This window comes from Nasonia vitripennis, chromosome 3 (genome assembly GCF_009193385.2).
Source record: "Nasonia vitripennis strain AsymCx chromosome 3, Nvit_psr_1.1, whole genome shotgun sequence".
NCBI classification, from domain to species: domain Eukaryota; kingdom Metazoa; phylum Arthropoda; class Insecta; order Hymenoptera; family Pteromalidae; genus Nasonia; species Nasonia vitripennis.
The window spans coordinates 20350876-20374233 of NC_045759.1; the positions used below are offsets into that span (position 1 = coordinate 20350876).

At 43.6% G+C, this 23358-nt stretch overlaps 2 protein-coding genes and 1 non-coding gene across 4 annotated transcripts in view; 2 read left to right on the plus strand and 1 right to left on the minus strand.

The window, feature by feature from the left end:
• nAChRa3 (nicotinic acetylcholine receptor alpha 3 subunit) overlaps positions 1-673 on the minus strand; it is a 110064-nt gene extending 109391 nt beyond the window's left edge. Inside the window, exon 1 of the mRNA XM_031927169.2 lies at positions 462-673. The gene's annotated coding sequence lies outside the window, so the exon portion shown is untranslated. The remainder of the gene's footprint in view (positions 1-461) is intronic.
• Positions 674-1149: 476 nt separating this feature from the next.
• On the plus strand, positions 1150-23358 carry LOC100121098. Of its 2 annotated transcripts, none has more exons than XM_031927210.2 (16): positions 1150-2094; positions 3309-3682; positions 4633-4817; positions 4897-5093; positions 5188-5936; positions 6042-6529; positions 6601-13210; positions 13282-13739; positions 13822-14649; positions 14740-15214; positions 15298-15421; positions 15498-15924; positions 16010-16553; positions 16645-17165; positions 17442-17961; positions 18847-23358. In XM_031927210.2, the coding sequence occupies exons 2-16, from the start codon at positions 3538-3540 to the stop codon at positions 19755-19757; spliced, it is 13182 nt and encodes a 4393-aa protein (XP_031783070.1). In that variant the 5' UTR covers positions 1150-2094; positions 3309-3537; the 3' UTR covers positions 19758-23358. The 2 variants fall into 2 exon arrangements, with proteins under 2 accessions (XP_031783070.1, XP_031783071.1); XM_031927211.2 differs by having other exon boundaries at positions 16645-17150.
• TRNAN-GUU lies at positions 18477-18550 on the plus strand. Its single transcript has one exon. It is a non-coding gene; the product is annotated as a tRNA-Asn (tRNA).

Genomic DNA, 23358 nt, shown 5'->3' on the forward strand with positions numbered 1-23358 from the left:
CGCACAAGCTATAGCTGTTCAGCCAGAGAGTCGCCCGCATCGCTCGATTTTCCGCGCGCGCTGTTGCAGGACGCGCGTTGCGTGCGTTGGAGGAGGGCGGAGAAAGGGCTGTTGTACCTTTTAGGTATATTGCTCAGAAGATGCGTGTGTGTTGCAGGTGTGGGATATATATATATATATATATATATATATATATATATATATATATGCGTGGGTTCAAAAGTGTATACGCTATCGAACTGGACTCGAATGGGTTAGCCTGACTGCGTTTTGTAATATAATGTCGTTTTTACACCTTCGTATGCCACTGACCGGGTGTAATTGTTTGAGAACGGTGGGATCGATCATTGCGGCGAATTGAAACGCACAGATATGGGTTTTGTGTAGATTGAATAGGTAATGACGAATTTTCATATTCTTAATTAACAAATTTATATAAATTTCAGCATGAATGTACTTACGAAAATCTCGTGTAATACTGCAAAATTTTTCAGTATTCGCTATTCTATTCACACAAATGGCTGTCCATCAATCTTGCGCAAAAAACAAAAGATGGGCCAAACCGCCAAGCGACCGATTATAAACAAACGCTCTAATCTAACCCAACAACCGACACAGAGATTACTACGCATCGGTAAAGCAGATCGACTTCCCCGAACTTTCCGATTAACAAATCCACGAAATCCCCACCGCGAGCCTGTGTACCAGTGCCCCACATCCGCCTCCCCATCAAACTTTGCCGAACTTCTTCGACAAATCATCCGACTCCGATCCGACCGCGCGCGAGATCCGCGCTAGTTCAAACTTGCGCACATCGCCAACGCCGACCGGCGCCCCTCGAACTCGCGCAACAGTAAAACCGGCATAACAAGCCTTTCTCATCTTTTTAGCGGCGGCACTGCTCGACGAGGCGCCAGACCGGTGCTGCCCTCGGTGGCGGTCCTCCATAACGCGCCGTCTAGCCGCAGTCTTCTGTCTGTCTCTCTTTCTCTCTCTCTCTCTCTCACCCACGTACAGATACAGAGCGCGCGCAACATAGAACGATCGACGCGCGTACACGTATATACAGTATATATATGTATATAATATAGCCATACACGCTGGCACACAAGCAAGCGCGCGAGCGGCCGAAAAAAAGCCGATCAGAGCGCCGCCGCGCCGAGGTATACTCATATGTGGCCGTAGCGGCGCGCGTACAACACGTATCTCGTCCCGTCTCTCTCTCTCTCTCTCTCTCTTCGCGCCCTTTCGCAACAAACTCTCTCGCAGTCAGTGCAGTGCATCTGGAGCCTCTCGCCAGTACTATCCGCGAGCTGGTAGCCCGCGAGTGCAGTGCGCCTGTACGTCTTCTGTGAGGAGTCTGGATCGCGAGGATTCAACAGCCGCAGAAGTGGCGTCGAGCATGCAGCGTCTCCACTGATCGAGCTGGGCGGCGACGCTCGCTCGCTCGCGCGCTCTAACGCACTTTTTTTCTAAAAAAACAAGGAGTCGTAAGTCGTTCCCTGCGCAGCGAGCTGGAGCTAGTGAAGAGGCATCAGTCTACGCGAGTGTCCTAGATGCGCCGCGGTACCTTGCGCGCTTCGCGGAGAAGATCGTAGGATAGCGAGCGCGACATGTCGCCGTTGGCCTTGCCGACGACGACGTCGTTGCCAGCAGTGGCGCCGCGAGGACTGCAACTCCAGAGCAGGCGCCGTCGTATAACCTAAAAGCCGAGTCCTGAGCCGCGGCTCGGGGATCGCCATAGTTAGTGCATAGTGTGTCCGTGTGCTTCTACCTCGGGCGTTCAGTGCGTTGTATATATCGCCCACCAAGTGCGGGCTATATACCTATATATACATATACAGAATAAGGATATATAGAGATACAGGCATCGGAGAGCGAGACGGAAGCAAGCCGCGCTAGTGTTTCGCGCGGCGCACCGAAAGAGTGCGCGTCCTGTGTGTGCGTGCGTGTGTGTGCTATTGCTGTGCGCGCTTCCGCGGTTTTCTCTCTCGCTTGCTCCGAGAGAGATTCCTGGCTCCGTTTTTTCCGTGACTTCGAGTGCCTGTTGTTGTCGAGGATCGAACGGCTGACCCCCCCGGATCACCCCCACAAGTGAGCATCGCGCGTTACTGCGCTCTCTTTTATACATGTATATATCACGCCCGTATAGCTCGGCGATTTGATGCTGCGCTATGCGCCGATGTGTGTTTTGTTTTGGTGCGCTGCCGCTGCCGTGTTCGCTCTCGATTCTCTATTTTGAATTTAACCTGCAAATCGGAATTCCGTAAACATAGCCGTAAGTACCTGCGCGATAGGTTCATACACGTAGTCGGCTACCTACTATACACAGGCCTCCGGGCTCCGATGCTCCGATATGCAAACACCTCGAAAGAGGAGTGTTCTCCATAGCGGCGCGTTACCCAACTCTCGAGCGTCGTTTATTTTTGTAACAACCGCGAGCGCGAATCCGAAGTTTTCTCCCGCGAGGACGTCTTGCGTGCTCCCCGCGGGCCCTTGTTTACGATCGGGGGTTTTCCCTGACGAACTGCTTCAATCGATGCATCACGCGATTTGTTCATATTTCGACGCATTTTCGAACGTTTGCTTTGGAGCGTTTCTTGAATGAACGGCCGTCGGTGCTATATCTCGGCATTGCCTATACTATTAATTAGAATATTGCGGTAAAAAAACGCTTCTTCGACGTTTGTTGGAAAACAACCGGGCTATGTGCATAATCCGCTTATGGTTACTCCACACCGGCAGTTTTTTTAACGTTGATTAACACATGGCAACGGTCAAGGTCACAGTGGAAAAAACTTAGTACGTCGCGTAAACAAACGTAGTATCTCTTCCGAATGTTGACATAACACAATAAAAGCAGTTTTGATCGAAATGATAAGCCCGTTATTTAACAATTTTCATTTCGGAGCAACGGACATAAAAAGCTCCGATACGCGTCTGAACATCTCGAGCTCGACTCCACTGTATAGAACGCGACGAATGCACACACCTACATATATACCGCACGAGCATTCCTTTACGAAAATTTCAAGGGAACCAGTGTGAGGCTCGCATAAAGTTCGCACACTCGGCCGTTCAAAAAACAGACCGTCCCCTCGGCACACGCACGTATAATACACCTATACACAGCCGCGCGCAGTGTATAGTATAGTCTCTGGCGGCGCATAACGCTTGCGCCAAAACAAAACTCGCGCAGCGCAGCAACAATTCAGCAGCTCGCGAGTGGTGAACTCTCGCGCGAGACGAAAAGGCGAATTCGAAGCAAGTGTGGATCTTATCGAGAAAACGTCGTTCGATTCTTTCAGCTCGCGCACGACAGATCGAGGAGTCCAGCAGCAGCAGCAGCAGCTCGAAGATAAGAAGTAGGAACAGCAGCAAGCTGTGTGAAGAGTCGCCAAGCCGCCTAGCGTAGTACTCGCTCCATCCTCGTCTTTCTCTCTATCTTTTTCTCTCTCTCTCTCTCCGCCAGTGTGTGTGTGCAGCAGAGCAAAGTGGCGGTGGCGGTGGCGGCGGCGGCGGCGGCGGAGAGTAAAAATGGCGTCCGATAACGAAGCCTCCTGCGTGACTGACCCAAATTTCGCGGTGATCTGCTCGTTCCTCGAGTGCTTCGGCAAGAGCTGCGGCCTCGAGTACCCGGACATCGCCCGGCTCCAGGAGATGCTCGAGAACGCCCAGGAAGGTCAGCCCGCGCGCTCTCGTTTGCGCTTTCTCTCTCTATCTGTCTGTCTCTCTCTCTCTCTCTCCCCTCTACTGCTCTCTCGTGCTTGTACTCGCGCCATCCTTCTCTCTCTCTCTCTCTCTCTCTCTCTCTCTCGCTCTCACTCGCCGTCCGTCTTTCCTTCTCTCCCGGGTTTCTCTCCCGACTGCGCTTTTTCCTCCCGTTTGCGAGGCTCTCCGCAGGCATGTTGCGCACTTTTGGCGGTACCCGTGGAGCTTGTTGCTCGTCATCGGCAAGCCCCGTGGGTGCGTTTTATGCCGGGGCGGCGGCTTTTTTCAGTCTGACTGATGTCTTAAAGCTGACATACGCACCGGGAGGATCGACGCCTCGCGTGTTCCTCCTCCTTCTCCTTCGGCACGTGACAGCTCTGGAAAAGCTCCAGCACGGCTTTCTCCTTCTTTTCTCTTATTATTCCTTTTTTTACTGCTGATGGGTAGCATTGAGCTCTCTCTCTCTCTCTCTCTCTCTCTCTCTCTCCCCAGGTTGGATTGTATGGTAAGAGAAGTAAGGAGGAAAAGAGAGGGAGTGATGGCTTGATTTATGTAATAGAAGAGGGGAGGGATAATGTTTATTATTAATTGTTAGAATCAAAGTGCGATCAGCTGAGAGGTTGTTTACACTGTGCAAACATGCCAACAATATCAGATATTTTTTAGGAAAAGCATGAATTTTATTAGTAGCTTATGATTATTGAAATATTCAGAGCAGGTGGAAAAGTCTTGTCAGGCAATGTGGCTAGTATAGTCAGGAGTAGTTTGTGACAGAAAAATGTTAAATTATTTTTTATGAATGAAAAAATCCATTTACTTATATGCATGTTTTGATTTTAATTCTGCAAACTTACTTAATTCTTACTTATTTGGTTGGTTTTAGTTATAGAGATTTAAAATCATTAATATTTATCCTTCTAGTATCAAGAGAACTAGTAGACCTACACATCAAACTTCTGCGCAAAGCGAGAAAAAGTGTCAATCCTGAAAAATGGGAGAAGGCACTTGTCAAATTTTGCCACACATACTCCAATCAGGATGGTTGGGAACTCGAGAGAATAGGGTACAAAAAAGCTCGAATAGCTGTCAAACTGCGTCTTCTCAAGGTAAAAATTGCTTGCCTTTTACTTACAATTTCAATCATCTCTATCGATATTGGTTAATTCACTTTTGCTGTTATTACAGGCCCTCTTGGAAGCACAGTTTGATATGAATCAAAAGTTTAAAAATGAAGTAAACAAACTAACAGCCAGTGAATTGCGATTAGAACCATTAGGTCGTGATAAGTCTGGACTGGCATACTGGTGCCAGGTTGACGAAGAATGCAACATTCGAGTCTATCGTGAAGACTTGGATGAAGAAAACTGGGAATTGATTGCTAAGTGAGTATTATTGAAAACAATTTAAACAATGCATGGTAGTGTTCATAGAAAATCAAGCAATGTGTATTCATTATTGCATTCATTAATTTTGTAGAAGCCGAGATGAGGTTGTTTCTTTGATAAACACCTTAACAGATGGTGAAATTGGTGCTATACCTATAAGTGAAGACAGTAACAGTCTCGAGACGTCGGAAAAGCCCACAATTGACACGGGTCAGGAGGACGCTCCCGCGGCCGTGAATGGTCAGGCATCAGAATCTGAAAAACTCGAAAAAGTTGAAAAGGAGGCTGTTAAGAAGGACATAGTCAATGAAAAACTTGACAAACAGAATAATGTAGATCAGGAGGAAGGTGATGAGGATGACGAGGAGGAAGACGAAGAAGACGACGAAGAGGATGAGGAAGATGAAGAAGACGAAGAGGAGGATGAAGAAGACGAAGAAGAAGAAGAAGAGGAAGAAGAAGAAGAAGAAGAAGAAGAAAGTGAAGAAGACTCTGTCAAAGGAGAAAATGGTAAAGAGTCTCAAGACAGCAAGAAGCAAGCAGTGGAAGAGCTATCGGAAAAGTCGAAAACGAAAATAGAGCCTTCAAGTATCCCAGTGACGATAGAGAAAATCGTAAAGCCTCCTCCTGCAGTTGTCGGGGCTGCACCTAAAAAGGAAGAATCCGATGCGCCAGAACAGAAACAGCACCTCAGCAACATGAAGAACGGCGTAACGATAGACAGCATTGCCGGTGGTAGCGTCAAGTCCATTGAAACGCCCGTCATCACAACCTCGCCCCTTAAACTCGTCAACATCGCTGACCTCAAACAGTCGCCCGAGAAAAAACTCGAAGCTCCTGGTAAGTAATCTGAACCTCCTACCTCCTTTTGAATAACAGCAATAAATCAGAGAGCAATCGTCAATTGTATTTCTTACGCCACGCTCTTCCCCTTATCTGTTTCAGGCAAAGTGTCGGTGATAAACAGTCTGCCTTACGGTACGACGATAGAGACTGCCAGCACGGGTCACAACAAGCTGCCCATCAAGCCAATCGACCAGCTAGCTGCAAACCTCGTGCGTATGCAGACTGAAAAGTTGGAGAAGCCGAGCGGCAAACTTGACAAGATTGCAGAGAATCTGGCCAAGAGTCAAGTCGGCGCACTTGGTATTCTATCTAATGGAGAGGAAGATGTGAGGCTGCAACCGAGGAGCCATAGAGGAATGGACCTGTCGACGTCGCCACGAGGCTGGGAGAACGCGCCCAGTGACCTAAGCGGTGGAGGAGGCAGTGCCAGGCCTGTGGACTTCTCTGGCATGGATCTGACTAATAGAAAAGTATCCAAGGAATTGCCTTCTCCAGCTGGTTACAGACCCCAGGATTTTAGTCAACAACAGCACAGGGAAATGGACCTGAGCACGAGAAAGACGCCGAACAAAGTGCATCCCAATATTGTGAGTTGAATATGAGCTTGAAAAAAGTTGAATGCCTACTAAACAATCTAACTAAATTAATTTCTTTTTAGACCGCATACGATCCTACGTATGAAGCGTGTGCAGCAATGATGCGCAACCATGCAATGGTCGCAGACTTAAGTAAGCGACAGATGCCCTACACCACATATGACATGCCGCCTAGCACAACTGGGGCTTACCATCCATCAAGGCATCTGAAAGACCCGATAGATCCACAAGCGCAGCAGCGGCTGCCTGGTTATGCGATGCTTCCCGATCCCAGCAAATTGGCAGCGATGCGCATGGCCGGAGCTCCGATGAAACGTGGCCTTGAATCCGAAATGATGGCAGTTGATCCTATGCTCGCCAAGCGAATGCGTACTGAAGTCCTTCCTATTCGCAGTAACATGGATCCAAGTCAACTGGCTTCCCATCAGCGACAGAGGCATGATTGGAGAGACGAAGTTAGCGAGGCCATTGAGGAACCTGTAATGATGGTGCACGGTGAAGGTTCTGGTAGTGATTGCGATGCAGTTAATCCGATCTGTGGTGAAGCTATTGAGGAGCCTGTGATCTTTTTCTACGGCGAAGGCTCGGGTGCCGAATGTGATACGGGTAACCCATCTGACGAAACATCTAGCAACGCCGAGAACAAGACAGCTGGAGAGACTGTTAGCAAGGAAGGAACTAGTGAAACTGGAGAGCTTAAAACGAGCCCTAACAAGCCCAAATTCAAGTTAGGAGTGCAAGTGTTTGCGCAGCCCGCCATTAGTCCCACGAAACGGTCCTCGAGGTGGGACGTCGGTGGACCCGGCGGCGGTGATAAGACAGATATATCAGCAGTAGCGAAACCGGCCGACGAAACATCACCACCCAAGTTCTTTTTTGGGCCGAACTGCGTATCTTACGGCGCTATTCGGGCCAAGGAAGCGGGCGTCGCACTCCAACAACAACTAGCAACGACCAGCAATGAGCAGAAGGACGAGGACAATAACGGAGTATCGACAACCGAGGAGAGCGAGGAGAAGACAACCGAAGAAATACGCGAAAAAATGGTTCCTATATCCGTTGGCGATGGAGAAAGCAGTAGTGCAGAAGAAGACAAGAGTTCGAAGAACTGCGAGAGTGCTGAGATAAAATTGGAAGAAAAATGTGATGTGAGCGTCGAGCAGATCGAACAAGTTGAGTCAGTAGAAGCGAGTTCATCTGAAGTGTCAACGTCGATGACGCCGGGTACAGAAGAGCTTGATAAAACTGATGAAGCAAATGATGAATCAAAGATGGAAGTGGAAACATCACAACCGACTGAAGAACAAATTAGCGCGACGAACTCCGACACAAAAGACGAAGCCTTATTAGATATACAAAATGCTGACGGAACTGTAGAAAACGTAGAATCGTCGTCGAACATCAATAAGCCTACTCTTGAAGCTAAAGAGGAATTTAGAGAAGATAAAGAACCAGAGAGGCTTTTAAATGATTTAGAAGAAACGCCGTCTTCGAGCGTTGATGAAGATCTCAAAATATGCGAAGAATCAAAGAAAGATCAAGAAGCTATGTTAGAAATGGATGAAGAAACCGGCGAATTCCAAGGAGTTTTTCCTGATCAGTCAAAATGCTCAGAGGACCAGCAAAATACTGAATCTAAAGAAGCAACGCCAAGGTCAGCGGAAGAAAAAGTCGAATCGTCAAACGCTGTTGACAACGCGAAACCTATCACTGGAGAAGCTATCTTTGAATCGCAAAAAGCCGATGACGATATCGATCAACTGGTAGCAGAGTTGAAGGAAACTACTCCCGATGAAGCTATTGCAAACCCAGAGCAAAGTAATAACGAACCTACCGGTGACTTTGAAGACGAATTGGGAAAAACTTTGGCAGCTCTCGACCAATTTGATGATAATAATCCTACTGAAGAACCGAAAGAATCCGTGTCTTCCAGTGAACCACAAGTGACAGAAGAACTTACAGCTAATGTTGAAGACAGCGAAATCAAAGATCAAGTAGACTTGGAAGCAACGTTAGCTAATATGGGAGAAGGTGCCGATAAACCCTCTAGTGATTTGATCGATGAACTCAGTGATAACCCGTCAAAAGTTGAAAGCAGCACAAGTAGTACTAAACCCCAAGCGATTGGCGGTGACAATGATGACAGCAACATGTTCGACGAAGACGTTTTTGAAACTAAGGAGCAAACAGACTCCATAACGACTCTTCTGTCAAGCTTAGAAAAGGACGACGTTGAACAGGAAAAAGAGGTCGCACAGGAGTCGAATATTTCGAGCACTCTGGAAGACGAAAAAACACAGAAAAGCAAAGATGCTACTATTTCGCAAACACCTGATCATCTGAGTACCTTGCAGACCAGTGAAGAGGCAGAAACGGAGCAAATAATGGAGGAAAGCTCTAGTCTAGCCGAACCCGATCAAACCACTAATCTTGAAAAAAGAGAAACTGCAGAAATTGTGGAAACAATGGAGCAGAGTTTTGAAGAATCTTCGAAATTGGAAGAACCGAGTGTTTCGACGACTTCGAAGGACGCTGATGTTTCATTGGAAGCGAGTTCTTCAACTACGACTGTTAAAGATGCAGACATCGAATTAGAAGATACGATAAAAATGGAAGAAACCTTTTCGCTTGAAAATACATCCGGGCTGCAAGAATCCACGAGGTTCTCCATGTCTGAGAAATTTGACGAGTCTGAAACCGAGATAAAGATTGAAGAAAAACTCACCTCCACAGTACAACCTGATGAAAAAAGCGTTGAACTTGAAGTGTCCAGTCTCGTTTCAAGTGAAACAGAAAAAATATACGAAACTCCAGATGTCACGTCGTCCTCGGATATGCTGAAAGAGCCTCCTGCGCCAGAAAGTTTAGAGATCGAATTGAGTAATGCCGAGACCGAAAGTATGGACGATAAGAAAGTCGATAATGATATTTTTGAAGTGTCCAGTATGATCGCGGAGTGTGCCAGTGTACGCGAAGCTGATGAACTATCGGCTGTAGATTCGAATGACGGCATGGATAAAGAAGACGAGCCCCCAACGCCTTCTGATGTGTCAATGGAGGAAAAGGTAGCTTGCGAAGACGATAATATGGAACAGCTTCAAGAAGAAGAACCTAAGGAAATTGCACAAAAAGTTGATTTAACTTCAAAAAAATTAGATGTTATGATAGAAGAAAATTCTTTGGAAGCGGGCGAGCCTTCTGATGAGAAGCAAGAGAAAGAGTCAGGAAAAAAGGAAGAGGAGAAGCTTTCTGAAGAAGTCGAGGAAAAGCTTACTGTTTCTGAAACAAAAAATAAAGAGCCTGATTCTCAAGCAGAGTTAACAATTCCAGAAGGATCAAAAACAGATGCTGAAAAAGAGCTAACAGTAACTTGCAAAGAGATTATTGAGAAAGAAAAGCCTGTTAAAGAAGATTCTGAGAAAGGCGTCGTTCCTGAGAAAAGAAAAGAGCCTGATAGTGAAAGTGATAATGTAGCTGAATCGGGATACAAATCTTTGGTCGCCAACTATGATAGTGAGCCAAGTGATGCAGAAAACGCCGATGTCTTTGATAGTGAAAATGTTGAAATTCCAGATTCAGCTAAATTAAAGCCTAAGGATAATGTGGACACTGAAGAGAAGCTAGTTGACACCGAGAAAATTGAAGAAAAAAAAGTTTCTACAGTACCTGAGATCGAAAAGGATGAGGCGATTGACTTGGCCACTGAATTAGAAGAGACTGCTGACACTCTGTCTGAAAAGAATAATAAAAAGAAAGATGAAGATTCTTCTGCTGCTCTAGTTGAGAAGAAAATCTTGGAAGAAGATAACATAAAAGATCTGGAAGAAGTTGACAAAGCTTCTCCTGAAACGTTTTTGGCTAAAAATGAAGAACAGATAGACGCAAATTTAATTGAAAAGGCGCAATCTGCTAGTGTATCAGAAACAAAATCTGAAAAGGAAGATAATGAAAAAGCAATACTGGTAAATGCAGTCGATCAAGAATCAAACCTTGTCAATCATGAGAAAAAAGAAGATTTGCCAAGTAAAATAGTGAATAGTTCATCATTTTGTGAAGATGAAAACCTTGAATCTTCTGACGCATTATCTGAAGACATACAAATGAAATCCTCGCAACAAAACGAAGAACACAGCAGTGATAAAACTTCTTTCTTCGAAGATAAGTTCAATGCCAAATTCAACGAAGAAACTCCAATTTTACAGGTATCGAAGAAACGTCGAGATGAAGCCAATGATCTCATAGCTAGCAACTCTTTGTATGAAAAGCCTCAAAAATCTGAAATCATATCTAAAAATACGATAGTGTCCGCTTACCAAATGGAAATGCCCAACAACTCTATGATACTAGAAAATAAATTTGAAAATTACAATTCCAAATACATGGAGACAAATGAGATGACAGAAGATTTGTTTACAAAAAATATTACAAATGAAGAGAAATTTTCTGTTAGTTCATCGGTTTACAGTGAAAAAAACTGTAAAGACGATAACACGGAGCTTGAAAATGAGTTCAAAAAAGAAAATATCAAAAAGAGATTATCCTCGCCAGATCTTGAAGATCTTCCACCTGCTAAATGCAAACCCAGTGAAAGCAGTGATCCTATGCTAGAAACAACTCCAGAGACTTCCACAGAAGCACCAATGCAGACTGACGTTCCGTTAGAAGAAAAACTAAAAGAAAGTAATGAAATTCACAAGGACGAACAAGCTAAAAACGTTGAATTGGATCAGCCAAAGTCGCACGAAGAAGTAAAGGATAAAATCGAGCCAGAACCGAGTGCAATAGTTTTAACCAAGGAGCAAATACTTGAAACTGAATCAGTTCATACAGAGAAATCGGACGACCTCAGCGAGGATATTAGTGACGAGTGTTCCTTAGACAGGCCAATTGAAAATGTTCAATCAATAGTATCTGTTGAAGATACCACAAACACTAGTGAGTTGATTCAAGAAAAACCCAAGGTTGAGCCACCAATGCTAGATTCAAGCTTTGAACAAAATCAGCCAATTCAACCACCAATTGCAGAATCAGAACCAATTGTTGAATCAAAATCATCCGTAGACGAATTTATCTATGATCCAGCGCCTGCTGTGAAAGAAAAATTGCTTATTAAATCAATTGAAGAGCCAATGCAAGTTGTAGAAGAAAAACCACCTGTAATTGAACCGATCGAAGAAGCAGTACCGGCTGTTGATGAAGAATTACCTACAGCTGAAACTATTGAAGAACCCATGTCAGTTGTAAAAGAAAAAGTACCTGCAGCTGAGCCAGTTGAAGATCTTACATCAGCAGGGGATGAAAAACTACCTGTAACTGAACCAATCGAAGAACTAATGCCAGCTGCAGAAGAAAAACTTCCTGTATCTGAATCTATTGGAGAACCAAAGTCAAGCTCTGTAGAAGTCCTGCCTGAAACTTCTGTTGAGGAACTCAAAACATTGGAAAGTTCACCTGTGAAATCTTCACTTCGAGATTCCAAGGACATGGAGCGTGAGTCAGAAAGAACAGAAATGCAGATCGAGAATGCGGGCGCATCTGCAATTATTCAACTAACGCCACTAGTTGCTCCTCAAGAAGAAGCCATGCAGTTAACTGCTTTTCCAGTTGAAAAGCCTGTAGAACAAGCAATTCAGCTAACCACAGCTTCAGCTGAAAAGCCTACAGAACAAGCAATTCAGCCAACCCTAGCTTTAACTGAAAAGCCTGCAGAACCAGCAATCCGGCTAACCACAGCTTCAGTTGAAAAGCCTGCAGAACAAGCGATGCAACTAACCACCTCTCTTGCTGAAAATTCTGCAGAACAAACACGACCCGAAGGAGTGATGCAAATTACAACGAAACTTCCATTTGAAAAACCAGCAGAAGCAGAGAAAGCCCAGGAGCAAATGCAGGTTATCGAACCTTCTGTAGAAAAACCAGCTGAACCTGCAGCTTCCCAAGAAGGACCCATCATTCAGGAAACGGAAAATCTGCAGCAGACTGTTTCTCCTGTAGTGCCACCAGGCATTCTCGAACAGAAAGTCGACGAAGATCACTCAGACGATTCGATGGGCTGCGACAATGACGAGAGTATGTTCGATGCACCACCAGCCGACGATGTTGACCCTCTCGCGGACTCAGAAGAAGATGAAAAGGCCAACGACTTATCTATCAATGTGGGTAGTATTCGTGTGAAGACTGTCTCGGAGCTTGTGGGTGCCGAAGGTGGATGGAAGCTCGATTCCACCATGGACCCTCCAGATGTACCGCAAGATGCAGCTGGAGCAGAAAGCAGAGTGACCCGACAGTCGCGCAAGAGACGCAACAGCGCTCAAGATTCAAATTCCGAGGATGTATCGAGTCTTACAAGAATGCAGACCGACGAAGATGACAACGCCGGAGGTAAAAGAATGAAGCTCCGGGGCAAGAGACAACCCGACGTGGAATTGAGGAAAAGTGTCGAGAAAAGTAGAAAAATCAGTGCTAGCTCGGAGGATGACAACAGGCAGATACCGGCAATTGTTGCTTTGGATGAAGGATCGCAAGAAGAGGAAGATGAAGAGAGAGAAAAAAAAGAAGGCGAAGCTGATCAGGCACAAGAAAAGGCTGCAGCAGAAGCAGTAGCAGCAGCAGCAGCAGCAGCTAGGAATATCCGAGGGAGGCCAAGAGGTCGCAAAAGAAAAGGTCGCAGAGGTATGTTTCCCTTTCAGTTATTACATGTATATGTTTATACAAAAAATTATTTATTTATCATAAACTTTTAGGTAAAGCAGCTGTCAAAAAGAATGTTGCAAAGACCGTCGGCGGAGCAGATATCGCTGACGAATCTGCCGAACGTACGGATGCTACCACCGACGAACCGCATTCGAAGTCTGAAAAGCTCGAGCCTGCTGGGGACGGAACTCAACCGAAAGAACCCACTGGAGAAGCAACTGAATCAAAAAAGAAACAGCGAAAGAAGCGCAACATGCTTTTAGGTCTGGAGATTCCAGCCGATGTCCCGCTTAGCAATGACAACGAGCCACCTGTTAGGGCATCTCGCCGCATTGCTCAACTACGCATTATGAAAGAAGCGGAAAAAAGTCGGGAGGACGAAGCTCAGGACGATAAAAAGCATAAAAAGGATAAGAGTGGCAAACATGATAAACATGCCGATGGATCTGAAAAAAAGAAGCGAAAGAAGAAGAACGATGAGAGCGAAGAAGACGCCGCTATGATGAAAGTATGTGTATTTTTCTTTTGTTGAATTTCAGGCCATATTTTGTAATATATTTTACTTAACGAGTGCGTGTTAAAAATTACAGGATCTTGAAAAAGAGGACTCCAAAATGAAAAAACGCAAAAGGCGCAAGAAGAAGAAGCTTGGTGCAAAATTCAACGAAGCTAATCCTTGGCAGAGTTCATCCGGTTCCTCAAGCACTGACGAAAACGAGCACGAAGAAGAGGAAGAAGAAATCGAAAGCGACGGTGACCAGCTTGTTTTCAAAAGCGACCACGAGTTCTCTCCGGAGAGTGACTTAGAAAAAGATGACCAAGAATCCGAACCGATGCGTCGTGCCAGAACAGCTCAAAAATCGAAAAGCGATGATGAGGAAGCTGATGCTGTAGATGAATATGCCTGCCAGAAGTGCAGTAAAGCTGATCATCCTGAGTGGATTTTACTCTGCGATGAATGCGACAAGGGTTGGCATTGTTCTTGTCTCCGGCCTGCTCTTATGCTTATTCCCGAAGGTGACTGGTACTGTCCACCGTGCCAGCACAATAGTTTGGTTAGCAAACTTCAGGAGAGTTTAAAGACACTTGATGCATTAACGAAGAAACACGAGAACGAAGTGTTGAGGAAGAAGAGATTGGCCTACGTTGGGATTAGTTTAGATAATGTGTTACAAAAGGGAGAAGGTGAAAGGACTCACAGAGATAGAAGTTCTAGGGCTTCGAGTCAAGATGACGATGATGGCGAATCGAGCGCTGAAGGCTCAACTTCAGAGTCTGGAAGCTCGGATGAAAGTAGCAGCGATGAGAGCGAGCCTGTTTATCAACTAAGGGAAAGGCGTCCTGCCAACACTTACAAATTTAACGAATATGATGATATGATCAATGCTGCTATTAAAGATGAAGTTGATGCCGTAAGGGTAAGAACTTGTGGTTGTTTTAAACATGATTTGAACTTAAAAAATTATTAACTAGACATTAAATTGGTAATTTCTTATTATTTTATACAGGGTGCCGGTAATCAAGGTCGCGGTAAAGACATCACCACGATTGTGAACGCAGAGAAAGAAGAAAAGGCCCAGACCGAAGCTCTCAAACATCTCAAAGAGGACGACGAAGAGGTTGAAGAACAAAAGTCTGAAAAAGAAAGTGATGAGGACTACAAAGTCGAAAAAGACGAGGATAAAGAGGCCGAAGATGAGGAAGAAGATGATGGCCGAGCTGCAAAAGCTGCAATGCGACAGAAATTGTCAGTCCGCAAGAAACACCGCAAGCTTAACAGTCTTGATATCAGCAGTGAAGACGATCCTTACAGTGACGAAGACTTCAAGGGAACTAGCTCCGAAGATGAAGAAGATCTAGATGAACAAATCAGCTCGTCTGAAGACAGCGATTTAGGTGGAAGAAGACGGGGCAGGGGAGGTGGTTCAAGGCCTACAAGACGTTCTACTAGAGCTAGAATGACACGCTATGACGAAGACTTCAGTAAGTTTTCTTTTGTTTTAATTTTTTTTTTATAAATTCTGTAAACATTAGTAAACTGCATCTTGGCGTATAAAATATTTCAGTTGACGATGACAGTGACGATAGTGACAGACCAAAGAAAAAGAAATCCAGAGCTAGTTGGAGAGATGATGAAGAGTCGGAAAGTGAGGAGGAAAGCGATAATTCATGGAAAAGCACGAAGAAAAGGTAAAAATCGTTGATGTTACGCACGTAAAAAATGTTTGACTTAATTTAATAACGTAATATTCATTATCTCTGTTAGTCGTAGAAAAACATCGTCTTCCAGGCGACCCGCAGCAAAACCGAAACCTAGTAAAAAGAAAAAGAAGAGAAAACGTATAATCGCTAACGAAAGCGACAATGATGATGAAGAGGAGCAGCTACGGTTTGACGATGTTCCTCAGGAAACGATTATCCATCAAGAGGAAGCACCGCAACCACCCGTACCAACGCTTCAAACTGCTCCACAACCCATACCGGGGCTTATTGCTCCAATTCAAGATCCTAATCCGATCACAGAATCTGTAATTCCTCAAGACGCTGAGATGCCAATAGACGAATCTACGCCAATGGAGCAAGAGATCAGACCACAGGAGGCAGTTCAAGTGTCACAACCTGTTATAGCCGAAACTCTAGCCGCGTACGTTCCCCCACCAATAGAGGAAGATGAGTCGAAAAAGAAAAAGAAGGTGTGCTATACAGTTATTAAATAATTTGTCTTGTGCTTAGAAAAATAACTATATTCTATTATAATAATGATTCTTTTTTTCACAGGAGCCTAAGCAAAAGAAAATCCGACGAAAAGTCATATACGGCAAGATTCGGGATGAGAATGAAATAGCTCAAGAAGAAATGACCATGGGAAGACGCACACGTGGTCGGAAAATAAGTTATCTTGACGCCATGCCGTCTGACAGTGATGAGGAGTTAAAGAAGGCTCTAAGGAAAACCGAAGAGACCGAAGAAGAATTCGTAGTTCATGATAACGACAATATGGATGATGACGCTGAAAAGGATTCTGATTCGGGCGATGTCTACTCACCTAAGCAACAATCCTTACGAGCGAAGAACAAGTCGCCAAAAATGCGTGGTCGAGGCAAAAAAAGTCCCGGCGCCAAGAGAAAATCTGTGTCAGATGAAGGCACGCCTAAACAACGGAAAAAGCCGGGGCCGAAGCCAGGCAGTAAGAACAAGCCGCGCTTGAATAGGTCTGGAGATGATCTGGGCATTGATCCAAGCATCATCAATGATGCCGATATGCTGGGTATGCAGGTGGACGATCCCGTACAGGGTATGGCTGGTGCTGTTACCGGTGAGGGTATGTTTGATTCCTTTGCTTTTATTTAGAGTTATGAATCTTAAAATTAAAATAATCCATTGATTGAAATTAAAATATAAAATGAACTTAGGCTCGTTAGCAAGTTTGGGACCATCCGAGCTCGAAGGTCTGGACGAAGACCAATTCGATCAAATGATGTTAGAAGATGAGGAGTACGGCAGGCGGCAACTCGAGCTCGCTGCCATAGAGATCGCTAAGAAAAAGAAGAAAGAAGAACGCGAAGCAAAGAAACTTGAGAAAGCTCGTCAAAAGGCGTTAGAAATTCTTGCAGCGGAGCGTCAGGAAAGCATGAACATGGAGGGCACGGATGGCGAAATACCGAAAAAGAAAAAACGCGGCAGGCGCAGTAAAGCCGAAATACTGGCGGAGCAGATGCGCAGGGATGCATCGGGTGTACCGCCAGAATTGTTGCCAGCAACTTTAGCCGGTGGACCAGTGCAACCACCGATTCCTAACACGGATGTAGTGGCAGCTGCCGTGCCGAGTATACCCGGCGTACCGATCCTAGAACCAGGTTGTGATCCTACAAGAATGATGGACCCTAACAATCCAATGATGCCCATGATGACGCCGCAGGTATGCGACTATGAGGTTAGATTCGTTTTATTTATTTATTTACGTAGAATCGAAAGGTGAATAATGACGCAGATGACTTTTATTCGATGATGTGAATTAAGTTCTTGATGTTGTTTTTATTACGTTGCAATTTCATTCAACACGTTATTAAATTTATTTGAATTAATTTTCAATAATTGTAACACAAGCACATTAAGATTTATACGTTTTATCGAAAAAAGACACACTTTGAAAACCCATGGTATGTAAACCTGGCAATGAATAAATGTAACTCTCGTATTTTAACATTAGATGATGGATGGTCAACCTCTCTTCAATCCTGACGGTAGCCCTATGAAACCAAAGCGCCGAGGCCGTGGCAAGGGCAAGAAAACCTTAGCAATGGAAGCGGCTCGTGCAGCCGAGGCAGCAGCTAAAGCTGCCGCAGATGCCGGTATTCTAGGTATGCCTGGCGACTCAAACCCCGAACTCGCAAAACTCGAAGAGATGCAGGCCAATGTACTGCCGACCCCAGGGAGTAGTACATCAGGCTCAGCGCCATCGACGCCACCTGCAAGCGTCACTAGCCAAGGTGGGCCTCCCTCAAGTCAACCGACGAACCCACAAGCGGTATATCCGTCGCTGCCACCTCAAGCACAGCAGCAGTCTTCCGTCATTACGAGGATGCTACAATCACAACCCGTAGTGGCCAGTAGTCCACAGTCGTTTACAGCTGCGGCTGCTGCAATGGGGCACAAGTATTTTGGCGGGCCCAATACTCCTGGACAGATGATGGCTGGGCCTAGACCTGGTTACGACATGCAAAACAGAGGTGGGTTGAAATGCTTTGAGAACTAACAAATAAAGTTTTGATTATAACTTGCTTGTTCCTAACGTTTAAAAAATTGTTAAAATTTTTTTTAAATAATTCTAAAGAAAAATGATTAAATTGGTGGCTTTTTTATAAGGCGTTACAAATTTTTAGTGACAATTATAGGTCTATAAAAATTATTCTCTATAATAAAATCCAATCATGCTCAAAGTATCTGCAGTCAACACATAAGTAAGAGTGGGGAAGCTAAACGTTTCATTCGTTGACATGGCTAGCATATGTAGCTTTTCCACCGATACAGGCTGTTTATTCCACTTCATAGTTTTCAATCTAATTTAACTGTTGAAAGACTGATGCAAAAGCAATTGATTTCGTATTCAGTGCCGATGTCGTTTAAGTCCTGTATTGCGATTTTTTTATGAAATTTCAAAGTATAAACGACTTTGGTGGTATGTGGAGAAGATGCATTACATTCGTACGATACTGTAGAACATCTTGCGTAGCCATCACAAGCGGCCTCCGTGGCGCAATTGGCTAGCGCGTTCGGCTGTTAACCGAAAGGTTGGTGGTTCGAGCCCACCCGGGGGCGTCTGTTTTGCTTCTTGTTAAATTAAAGTCTACAAATCTTTTTTCGTAACATTATTTTTGTAAAAGTCTATACAAAAATAATATACCAAAAAATTTTACAATTTTAATATTGTCGCGAATGCACAATTGTGTCGATAAAGAAGGAAATGATGATCACACGTATTGCGTAAACCAGACAAGTTTTCGTAATACTGATTAATTTAATTCTGTTAATTAATATGTTAAAGAGATTCCTAGTTTATTTAATTGTTTATCTCGTTGAAACTCAAATAAAACCAGTGTATCGTTTTGTTTCAGGCCGGATACCTTCGCCCTATAGGCAACCAGGTCAGCAAGGGATACCTCCTCATTTTGCAGCTGTTCGCTCTGGCACGCCGCCAGGAATGCGTCTGCGAGTTCCCGGGCCTCAAATGTACCATACTCCACATCACCCAATGGACCCCTCGCCCTCGGGAGGTGGTCCTATCTCCATTAACAGTCGAGACCGCAGCTCGCCTCTTGGTCCTGGTCCACCTGGACCACCAATGATACCACCGTCGGCGGGTAGTCCTCTAGCAAAAGGTGGACCCACGCCACCACCACCTTACGTTCGCGGTGTAACGCGCTATGGCGATGCAGGACAGATGGCTCCACGACACCCGCTGCCGCCCTTCACCAACGCTTCTCCCGTTGTCGTGAATCACAGTATGCAGCAACCTTCGCCACCGGCGCAGCGTGGAGCTCCGGCTGGTAACTTCTCGCCGTACCATCCGCCCCCGCCGCCCACTTATCATTACGGCGCCTATCCACCTCCGCCGCCCATGTCGACAGCCGACGACGCAGCGGCTTACCAAAGCTCACCTTACTCTACTTCGGCCGAACAGCATTTCTCGTCTCCAGGACCCGATAGCCAGTCCTCCTCAATTCAGCGTCCACCATCCTCTCAGCAACAGCCAACTCAGGCAACACCTCCAGCCCAAGTTCCTCCTCAGCCAGCACCGCCAGCGCAACAGCCTGGTCCAGCTGTAGCTGGACCTGCACCACACCCTCATGCGCATCCAGGACACCCTGCACACCCCGAGGGTCCACATCCTCATCCTCAGGGGCATCCGGGACACCCTGGACATCCTGGCCATCCGGGCGGCAAGTACGACGAAGAGGGCAGTGGTGAATTTGGAGGTCTTGTCTCGTACTTCAGCAGCCAGCGCGAGGATGATCTCGAGTCGTAGCATGAGTGAGGCCTTGGCCAACCGTGAGTGTACGATAACAATTACTCGCTAGGCGACTAGACGCGACAGTCGTCCGTCTATCAGTACACACAATTACGATACAGTGATATCTTTGCCGAAGGGCCGTGAAAAACGAAGGTTTTCCTTTTCTGCTCTTTGGTGCTTTCTTGATGATCGAGTCTCGCTTTTCTGTGATATGCTAGCTGTTCAGCCAATTTGGATTTCGTGAGTTTAACCTTTAGGAATGCTTCTCATGAAATCTTTTTCACGATTCTTCCATTCGTGTTTAGAATTTTACATGATAGCTATTGCATTTTTACTGATGATAATGATATGAAGTTACTGTTATGAATACTCATGATTAGAAATTTTACTATCAATGAGAGTATTCTTGGAAAATTAAAGCACGGAAGTCAAAGGTATACGGCAACCTGTTAAACTTGAAATGGTAATTCTGCAAAAGTCCCCTCGGTCATTAATGAATGTAGTCGCATTGATCTTACACCCCTTCGGCAAACGAGAAAGAAGTTTATACGAACCGGTTCTTAAAGCAGGTACACTTTTGTCTTAGCCTCAGTTCTGATATAGTTTTTATATAATGCGCGTCAATCACAGACTTTTGACGAAGCGTACGAATCTTGTACTAATGGCCGTCTTTTTACACGCGGTCAAAAGTTTTTTATCTTGGGAAGGTACGCGCGACGCTTAGTGAGAAAGAGAAAAAAGTAATGGGACGCATTACGTGAAATGTTGAAAGATTAAACGAACTATTCGGTGAAAAGTAACCGGTTGGCCAGGCACAGGCTACCAACTTCAGAAAAAAATATAGGGAGAAGAATTTCTTCGAGGAAGTCGTGCTTAGAATTACAGAATAATAATTTGTTTTTACAAGAGCTGACAAGAGGAACCATGAGTAATAGACGAGAATTAAGTTTACTGTCGTTCTCTGTTCCTTCATCACGAAGTTTTTTGTTTTCTTTCTTTCATTATCTTGCTTAATTATATGTAGATGGATAAAAGGTACATTCTTTTTATTGACAAAGAGTGAAATCATGAACGAATGAGTGAGAAAGCGAGTGTGAATGAGAGGGAGAAAATGAAAAAGTTAAATTATAAAACAAGTTGCTTCCAAAGCCTTTGAAAAATGAAATTATTATAAAGAAAGAAAGGAGTTGCCTAGTAAATCCTTTAATAATTAACGCGATTTACTTTGTAAAGAATATGTAATATCAACCGTGCGTTATAGCAAAAGAAGGATGCGAGATCGAAGAAATTCTTCGTCGAGGCGCCGTTTGTTTTTTCCTTTTTTTTTAAGCGCTTGTAAATATGTAAATACGATGCAGTAAGTCCTCTAGATTATATATTATGTATATGTATTGTATACATGCAGTCAAGCAGGATAAAAAAGGTATTTGTTAAGGAAACAAAAAATTTACCGTATAATAATGCGTCATAGTGCAACGGGCACAAATGTAATATGTAAAAGGGAAAAAGTAAAAGTTAAAAATGATACGAGACTTTTAAAGAGGATCGAGATATAACGAAATGTATCGTAATGACGATGGTGTTAAATAACGACGATGATAATTATTATTATAAATATAACAATTATAAATTAACAAAAAATGGTGTGAAGACTACTACTATACGATAATTATTTATAAAGAAACAAAAAGTGAAGATTTCAGAATTTATAATAGCCGATAGTACATTGTATTTTACAAATTTTACTTGGTATATTACACGAAAAGAAAAACGTAAACGACGTACGAGGATGATAAAAGTAAGAAAAAAAAATTAACGATTAAGGTTATAAAACGTATATATGAAACAGGATCACAGAAAGTGAAATATATATGTAAAAGTAAAATTTCGAACGAATGCGAGTCGAAGAGCACGAGGCTGCTCAATGTGCAATATAATGCTGCTTTTATTGATTATATGAAAAATGCGCCTGTTGTCGACGACTAATAAAAACATATTACGCAAAAGGATATCTTTAAACACAGAGTTGCAAAGAAATTAATTGAAGTCCAACATATTCTTGTTTATGTACAATGACATTAGTCAAGCTAACGAACAAGTGTTTTTATATATTTTATTGTCATAAATCAATCAAAAGATTAGCTGAACATCTCAAAGAATAATTCCGTTAGATTAGAACGTGTAGAAGTTAAATACATCCAAGTTCTTGCATTTATTTAACTTTTATACCTTTTTAGTCAAACAATCAATCAGATGAATATAAATGCATAGTTTACAGTTAATTGTTGTACATTAACAAGCAATATTACGCAAACAATTTCTTCGCAAAACTAAAAATCGTCTACCGTTAAATCAAATGATAACAATGTATATAGCATGTGTCATAATTGATGAAATAAGTAGTCGTTGATAAAAAGGTCACTTTATAAAAGGTAAAATTTAAAAAAAAAAGAAACAATGAAACGAAAACGTGCATGGCTCTCTCCTGATCTTCGACTGCCTGTGAGCCGTTTTTTCTTTTCGTTTCTTTTTAAATAAAAATAAAATCATGTGTCGCGCCACAGAGGAATATTATAAAAGAAAAATCATGTGTCTGTTTTAGTTACTTCACGCGTAAAAGTGCATACCTAATATAAATAGAGATTATATATATTATATATATGAATAAACAAGAAAGATATTACAATTATCTTAGGATAGCGTTGCTTGGCATATAATTTCTTTTCTTTTTTTTTGGAACTTCAAGTAACAAAAGAAAGAAAGAAGAAGAAAATGAATATTAATTGCAAGTGTGCGAGAGAGGGAGAGAAAGAGAGAGAGAGAAAGAAAGAAATAGAGTTTAAAAAAAGCGTGAAAGAGATATGATTTATTAGAGCTAATTTTATTATTTTTACACTTTATCCCACTGTATTTCTTCGATTGTGTACAGCCTGATGTACGATCCGTTTTCGATTCTTCTGTTTTGTCTCTTCTTCTCCTTCCGCTTTAGGGAGGCGCGGAACACATGCTCGCGAGTAGCGCTTTGAGAAGTTTCAATGTTTAAAGAAAAAGAAACAAACAAGATGAGTGCTTCCTCGATGTTCTCCGTAAAGTGGCTTACGGATTTTCTGACCTTTGACTCTTCCTCATTCTGTTCCAAAAATAACCGACGCGCGAGCGCTTGAGTCTCGCTTTTTTTCGAATTTCCATAGACACGGGCCCGAGCTCGAGGCAGCACTCACTCCAACTATTAGGGACTTAAGGTTAAATAAGTAAGAATCAAATTAAATGTAATAAGGGTTGAGAAAGATTTTCACGTTTGTATCGCACGAGCAGCTACTTTGCGTTGCTCTAAAAAAAAAAGAAAGAAAGAAAAAACAAATCCGTACACGAAAGACAAAATATGTAGTTTTTAATGGATTTCGCATTTACAAGTGTTATGCGACTTTCTCAAAGCGTTGCTCTTTACTTTAAAAAAAGTCTTATCAATAACGCAATAGAAGAAAATCGTGGTGCAGTTCAGCTTTCTATTTTTTTTCTTCGTTTCGGTAAAGGTTTAGACCAAACGCGATTATTATATTACATGTTGTAGCCTAAACACGGACATTTTGTAATAAAAGTAAATATTACGGAATAA

Excerpts from the sequence above, each read along its gene's own strand:
- LOC100121098 (XM_031927210.2), top strand. The coding sequence starts at position 3,538 with ATGGCGTCCGATAACGAAGCCTCCTGCGTGACTGACCCAAATTTCGCG. Across the intron at positions 5,937-6,041 it reads GAAAAAACTCGAAGCTCCTG|GCAAAGTGTCGGTGATAAAC; the intron begins GTAAGTAATCTG and ends TATCTGTTTCAG. Across the intron at positions 13,211-13,281 it reads CAAAAGAAAAGGTCGCAGAG|GTAAAGCAGCTGTCAAAAAG; the intron begins GTATGTTTCCCT and ends ATAAACTTTTAG.